At 34.2% G+C, this 7,980-nt stretch overlaps 2 protein-coding genes across 2 annotated transcripts in view; both read left to right on the plus strand.

Moving 5' to 3' along the window:
• LOC119645186 (tight junction-associated protein 1) overlaps nucleotides 1-1,264 on the plus strand; it is a 63,271-nt gene extending 62,007 nt beyond the window's left edge. The window contains exons 3-4 of the mRNA XM_038045172.1: nucleotides 899-982; nucleotides 1,055-1,264. Coding sequence (XP_037901100.1) covers nucleotides 899-982; nucleotides 1,055-1,264 — 294 coding nt within the window. The remainder of the gene's footprint in view (nucleotides 1-898; nucleotides 983-1,054) is intronic.
• On the plus strand, nucleotides 1,176-7,416 carry LOC119645185 (mucin-22-like). The gene is made up of 3 exons (XM_038045171.1): nucleotides 1,176-1,253; nucleotides 4,590-5,628; nucleotides 5,686-7,416. Exons 2-3 carry the CDS (start codon nucleotides 4,690-4,692, stop codon nucleotides 7,204-7,206), a joined length of 2,460 nt encoding a protein of 819 aa, XP_037901099.1. The 5' UTR covers nucleotides 1,176-1,253; nucleotides 4,590-4,689; the 3' UTR covers nucleotides 7,207-7,416.
• Nucleotides 7,417-7,980: the final 564 nt, after the last annotated feature.

The raw sequence follows: 7,980 nt of genomic DNA on the forward strand, positions 1-7,980 counted from the left end.
TTTGACTATATATAATATATTGAATATAAATATCTACAGAGGAGGAAATTCGCATATATTCCGATATGTTTTATTGGCATTTCCTTGTCATCCTTTCGTTACTCCTGCTTCGAATATGCGAAGCACTAGACGTTAAATGAAAGTTAAAAATTTACGCCAACATTTCAAAGGAGAACTTGCTTCGAAGTTCCACGAGCCGCTGTAGTGACGACGATCTATCCGTATCCGGTACATTTGCTTTGATAAGTTTGCGATTAGTGTTTGCTTTGCTAGATGGAAAATGAAAAATATATATATCGATAAATTGTTTTGTGTTTTTTCCCTATGGTCAAAATATATAATTACATATATCTTTAATAAAATGTTGGCACAAATCTCAGTTACCGCTCGATATACAATAGTCCTTATGTGTGGAAATAAACGATTGAACAAAACATTAGCATTAATGACGCGATGCACTTTATCGCACTTTATCGTCGCGTTGATGACTACTTTTTTGCATGTTGCGTTCCAAATAGGCAGGATAAGTTAATAGCATGTGCATTGTTATAGACTCCCTAATATCCGGACTAATAACAATAACGTGTAAAAATTTCAACTGAGTTCCAACTACCAGCAAACTAGTTGTTAATGGTATTTAGTTCTGGACAATTTTTTTCCATTTCTTTTTCGTGCTTTTTCTCTTTAACTCATAGCATCTCTTCAATGTGCTCGCATTGTGGAAAAAAAAGAAGAAGAAAAAAAAAAAAAAATGACTGCACAGACAATATGTACAATAATATCAAAATACACTAAAGTATATTCAGAGCATTTGAATTTCAAACATACACATACACATACGTATTATAGAATTTCGTTTAATATAAAAAGTATCAATGTCCCTCTTCTTTTGCAACAGGAACGTTACAAAGCTGATATTAGCTTGGCCATACAATTATTGCACTGTAAACCTGATAGTTTTCTACCACAAAAAGTATCTGCGGTATGTCCTTTTTGTTTATTTTCTTAATAGCTGGCAGTTAATAAACAAGATATATGTGTTAAAATTTTTTAGCTACCGCTCGATATACAATCAAAGGTTTCGGCTTATATGCGCTTGGAAACGAATTCGCATTCAGATTCGGAGAGTAGTATTACAGGTGTGGGTGTTACAACTACAGCTGCCTATAAAGTGCTTCCTGCTTCCGATTCACCACCGCCGGCGCCTTGCCCCTTTCCACCAACCGCCATGGTTTATTCAATGAGGGGCCTTGGTAAGTGTTAGTAGACAAAACCTCTTCTTTTTTTTTACTTCGCTACCTTTTCTTGTTTTATTCATTTTATTTTCAGTTATTTAACGTTATTTATTTTAAATTATTGTGGTTTGTATGCGAGTATTTTCTTTCTGTGTGTGTGTTATTTATTTCCTTTTTGATACCCTACACAACTTGCGATACGCGGGTATGCGATTTGTACGTAACATCGAGAAGGGCTCAAGATGCACCCAGCTTTTATTGTATCTAATTAAACTTGTGTGTCCATCTGCCCATCTGTCCGCATGGTGTCTGCCCATGTCTTGTTGTGTTCAATCTACACATCGAAATTTTCGAGATATTTTGATAAAGTGGATAGATATACCTACCGACTTGTGTTGTTAGCTCAAGGACAAACGCTATTGAAAATGGTTTGGATTGGTTCATTTTTTCGACCATTCCACCATGCTAAATTGGTATGAAAACTTTGGTTCGGCAAGGGCAATTTTTTGAAAGCTCTCTCATATAACTAACTAACTTAAAACTGAATCTTTATAATGTAAAAAGGTATAACTTTCAATATTTTATGACGAAAATTGATTTATAATAATAAATTGACAAAGAAATCAACCTCACCTAATTTACCACATATAAAGATTCTCAGGATATGTAAGCCCCTATATGTCCAAACCGGCCTAATTGTGATTGTAAATTGAAATAACAATTAAGTGAACCAAATTTAAACTACATGAGTGTGTTCCTTGGAGTCCGCTCCATATATGATTTCTCATGAATACTAAGGCCTTCAGAAAGAGGTTTAGTTTGTAATATTTTATGACGAAAATTCATCCGTGGAAATAATTTAGCAAAAAATACTTGTAGGAATTCTATTTATTAAACTCTAGCATATATAGGGGCTCTCCGGAAAACAAGTCCTTATTTCTAGTTTTTCATGATGAAAACAGAAGAATGGAAAATTCTTGCGAAGTAAATAGCGCTGCTTAAATTTGGATCATGTCATGTGATGTTTTGGGCGTCCTCTGATATGCGCGCTTTCATGAAAAGTAAACGGTACTAGGCGAAGTTATGTAGGGTATCTAATTATCGGCTTTGCCCGACTATATACCTACTTGTTTTTCTTTATTCTCATTTCTGTGATTGTTTGTCTGTCGCTACTTTTTTTTTTTTTGCAAAACCAATAAGAGATTTTTATGGTTTTCATTAAGCGTTAATTGCTATTGAAATATCAATTTTTATTATTTATTGTACTAATTTGTTTAACTATCGTTAATTGTGTTGTTTTCATTTTTTAAAATAAAGTTTAATTATTTACATATTTTTTTTTGTAATAATTTTTAATAAAATTAAGATATTAATGAAGCATAAAAAGTTACGCGTTTGACGAAAAAAAATTCCTTGCCTACTTTTAAACGTTAATGAAATTAAATTTATTTTGCCATATCGCAGGGCAGAATATTGAGAAAATTTTATAGTTTGTTTTTCGATATTTACTTGAATTTAATATCAAAGAACAACTGCTATTGAATATTTAGTGGCTTTCAGAGCTTCCCATTGTTAAGCGGTTGCTTGCGCTCTTTATAGGAGACATGATAATTTATTTAGTTGACTTTATACTTTTCTTTTCTGCTAATAGACATATAAATTATTTTCCTTCTGGGGCTTAACGCAAATAAAATACCCATAAGATACCCATAATTAACTTGGAAAAAATTTACAAAATTACATCGATTTACTTTGACAATTTTCGAAATTTTTTAGTTATTTTATACAAGGTATTAGGCAAAATTGTACAGCATAGTAACTGACAGAAGCACACGTTGAGTTAATAGTGTAAGGAAGACGAAGGAAGTTTTGTCAACTCATAAAGAGATTACCTATAAGCCAATACCATAAGCAAAACATCGGATCAGTGCTGGTTTCTGCACGTTTCTTTGCATATATTTTTATTTCTATTTATTTTACTTGCTTTTCCTGGCGAGCTACCATTACTGGCGATTAAGTATAAGCCTGTTTCGATCTTCCACTAAACTTGTGAGTCCGCAAAAAAAAAGATATATTTACTTTTCATGCGAGCGTGTATTGGTTTCCTGCCAAAAATTCTCCTTATCATAATGCCATTCTCCCTTCAAGTCCCTGAAATCAATCAAATTTCCTTTCCGTAAAACCCATTCATTTTTGTTTAAGTCTTTGATGAATATAAGTTTGTGCGAATGTAATCAACATTCGGAAGAACTTGAAATGAGAGACCACTAATCATACTGATTTAAGCTTGTCTGTACGTCTGTTCGTCTGTCTACCTTTGTTTTTTTTGTCTTTAACCTTCAGGCTGCAAGTTTTGAGATATTTTGAGAATATTTGTTACACTGATGCTTTTTGGCCCAAGGGCAAATGCTATTGACTGTACTCCGGATCGAACCACTTTTTTAGAACACGTTATTTGAAAAATTGCTTTATGAATACTTGCGTGTCGTGTCAGGATTCGCTCAGCATTATTCCGAATTTTACGTAAAAAATAAGGTCCTAGTAAATGTATGCCCGTTTTGACACTTCTTCGCTAAGCTATAGAGAGTCATATGATAATTTTGTTTCGTTTAACTTGTTACCCCTCAATGCCAGGTATATGCACTTGAAACCGAAATTTCTGTGTAGAAAATATAAATTTTTTATATGAAATTGATAAATATATATTTTTATGCGAAGTATGGCCCATCACACAAATTCGGCATTTTCGTTGTTAAAAAGGGTATTTTTGTGCTGCGATTTCTGCTGATATTACGACCATTGATTGTTGCCAGATGTCCAAACTATAAAGAACCGCACAGCTTCAGGCATATATGTCCGTTATTTCCGGTTTCATATTTACGTACCCAGTAAATACAATTCTTTCTTTTTTTTTATTATGTTACGCTATATGTACATTTTTGGTAGGGGAAACGTTTCTTCGAAAAAAAAAAAAAAAATTAATAATTTTTAAAAGTATATACATAATAAATAATATATGTATATATATATATACTTTCTATTTGACAACGATTGCTGTAATATGTTTTGTATGTATGTGTCTTTATGCTTATCTAATATATTCCTTTTATTGTTTATTTTACCAACAGATGCTAAACGCAATTCTGAAACATCTTTGAATCTGAATAATAATCACACTAACAATAACAGTAGTAATAATCAAAACAACAATAACAATAATAATAATAATAATAATAATAATAATAATAATGACACCGTCAACAAGAATAATAATAATAATAACAATCAAAACAACAATAATAATAATAATAGCAATAGTAGTAATAATAATAATAACAATAATATGAATAATAGTGTTAACGAGACTATAAATACGAACAACACAAATCTCAATGGCAATGAATCGTTAATCGTAGCAGCGAGAACAATAACAACAGCATCCGTATGTAATTCTATGTCATCATTGAATGCAAACATAAATGTTATAAACGATAACGATATGATATCGCCGGTGATTATGGCTCGTTATCTGGAAGATGAGCTGAAAGCTGGTGAAGTGAAGCATTGCGATACATGTCAATGTTCCAAGGATTTAACAGTGCTCGCCGATTTGACGAGATCCTATACTGTCGCCACGCAAACTCCATTTACATTGAATACGAGCAGTAGCGGTAACTTAAATGAACCTCTAACGCAATTGTGTTTACGTTGTTACAGTAATTTGAACTCACCTTCACGCACTAATAGTCCATACGCTACTAAGAATTTATTAAAGTCAAGTGATTCAGTTATATCAGAAACCAAAAGTTCAATGTCAGATTTGAACGATGCTGACAAACTATTTACGCCGGCTAAAAAGGATGATCTAATGGTAAATCCAATTTTGGGGCATCATAGACTATGCGAGCGTACGTTAGCCGGCGGAGCGACAACGGGAAAAGCTACTCAAAAAACCACATATAGCGTTGTGTTAGATAATATGAAGACAGCAACTGTAGGCTATCATCAAAGACGTTTTATGGACGGTGGTGGTACCGCACTTGATATGTTAGAAGAACATACTATGCTTACTAAAAAGAAAACTATCGAAGACTTAAATGGTAATGAGGAGTTGGAAGAAGAAGCTAAACCATTATTAAGCAATTCGCGTTCGCATAGTAATTTATTAGAAGACTGTGAAGAGTCACTAAAAACTCAAATTAAATTAAAGGATAGGGAGCATATGAAATCGCCATCGGCCAGCACATGCAGTGCGATAAAGTCTCATGCGAATAGTCTTTTAAAATCGCACATAACCGGCAGTGCGAATAGTCTATGGAGTAGGACTAGCAGTGGTTGCGAAGGTGCAAAAATGTTTGAAACTTTCAACAGAAATCTCATAAAGACGATTAAGGTAAGTGATGAAGTGAAGAGAAATTAATTTGAGAATTCAAATTTAATTTGCTTCAAGGCTGAAAATCCCAAAAATCGAGGACCACGTTTGTGCGCTATGCGCATACAACAAAATGGACAAAGCAATATTCTATTGGATAATATAGAGTCTATTGAGGCAGTCACTCCTATTATCTATAGACGAAGGGAGCGTTTATTGGACGAGGAACTTGAGGACGGTAAAGAGGTAATAACGTCTTCCCAAACCGGCTTAAGCCCTCACAACGGGGAAGGTATTAAGCATAGTAATAACGGGATAAATGTTACAACTAAGGGAAAACTAAAAATGGTAAGCGATGTTAATGACACTGGCGGTGGTGCTGTGGAAGTTATTTCTATGAATACGAAAATTACTGTAAAAGAGTCTGTATCTAATACTATTGGAGATGAAATCAAGACTGAAATTGACGAAACTAAAACATTAGGTGTTACACCAAACGGCTTTGAGGTGAGCTCGAAGAAATCTTCAAATACTAACACTGGCACGCAATCGAGTTCGCTAAGTGAAGCGATCGATTTTCAAGAGAGCGTTTTAATGCGTAGGCAACAGCTAAGCCGTGTAGCCGAGTGGGTACAAAATAACTCGCAACAAATGGAACGTCAACAACAGCAACAGCAAGTGTTAAGTACTTTAATACAGTGCGACTCCTCTGGTACGGATCAGCCTTCTTCCTTTTCAACACTCGATCAATTGGACTCGGTATCCGTCGAAAAGTTATCTTTAGATTCGGGCTATAAAACTACACCACAAATTACCGCGTTGGCTAACAGCAGTCAAGATGATACTATAAAAACCTCAGATGAGTCCTTGTCACCTAAGTCGGATAATAATGTCGACAATGGTGATATGATTGTAACAACGCAATTAAAAGAAAACTCGCAAATCTATAGCACACCCCAAACTTATTATCGGAGAACTTCGCGATCAGGTCTACCAGTAGCCTACACCGCCGCGACTGCAGCCAACACTGTCGTTACTTGTAGTTCGGATAATCCAGACTCAAGTTCGCAATCATCACAAATTATACCCGAGCAGCCGACTTGTGATATTCTTAATTACAAATACTACCCTAACGATAGTGATAAGACTCGTGCCATTAAAGCGGAACTGCATACAACCACCCAGAATGTAGATATTGCCCAAATGGAATACAATGTCAAGCAGTTTTTGCTGAAGCAAAATGAATGGTCTATGAGAACTACACGTGTACACACCACGCCCACTACCGCGACCACGTTCAGTAATAGCACCATTTCTAGTCGGCCAAGTAACTCTCTAAGGCACATCAAGCTATTCAGCAATACCAATATCGGACCCGGTATTGGGGAACGGGTACGTACTACTACTACTGTCTCAACAAGCATTACCCCAACCACAATAACAACCACATCCACAATAACTTCCAAAGGTAACAATCGTTTAGCCATAAAAGCAACAAGAACCGAAAATATGGAAACTGATCTACATGCAACAACAACGGCAACTAGAATTGGCGTCACTGGCGCAAAGATACCCCAAAGAACTGAAACGAATTTATAAGGTAGGTCTCGGCGTATCAATCAATATAAATGCAATACAATAAAGAAGGCGATAATCTATTCCAATTTGTATATTAGTTAGTTACGCTTCGCAGAGGAACGTTCCGGATGAATAATTACGCTCACAGTCTATTTTTTTGTATACGTAGCAAATACGGACATCTAAGATATATGAGGTGAATGCATTACTTTAATGATTTATATATATGTGTATATATATATATATATATATATACATATGTAGTACGTATACACGGGATAAGCTTAAGCTTAGATATATAAAAATAATTAATAAGCTTTGACAGAATATATACATAAAATGTAAAAAAAAAGAAAAAAACTATATAAAAAGCAACTAAAAACGACAAAGTTAAAAAACAACGTTTGGTAGAGATTTCTAGAAATTAATTCTTATAAAACAAAAAATAAAAAAAAACGAAAAATAACAAAAAAAAAAAAACAAATAAAAAAAAGTAAATTTTTCCTTTTTTGTTTGTTCAAAACTAACAAATATTTGTAATGGAGCAGTTTTTTGATCTCGAAAACAGATATTTGTACTCGAAAGAACAAAGATATCAAGACTTCATGCCACGCAATAACATAGCCATTCAAAGTGAGGCTATGTAAGCTTAATAAGCTTAATGATTCTGAATTTCTAAGTAAAAAGTAAAATAACGTCTCCTAGGCTTTTTGGTACGTCATTTGCTCAGATGCAGTGTCAGCTCAGTTCAATAAACTGATGGCCGCTAGATATCTCGTGATGCAATCATTTGCC

This window comes from Glossina fuscipes, unplaced genomic scaffold (genome assembly GCF_014805625.2).
Source record: "Glossina fuscipes isolate IAEA_lab_2018 unplaced genomic scaffold, Yale_Gfus_2 1, whole genome shotgun sequence".
NCBI lineage: Eukaryota > Metazoa > Arthropoda > Insecta > Diptera > Glossinidae > Glossina > Glossina fuscipes.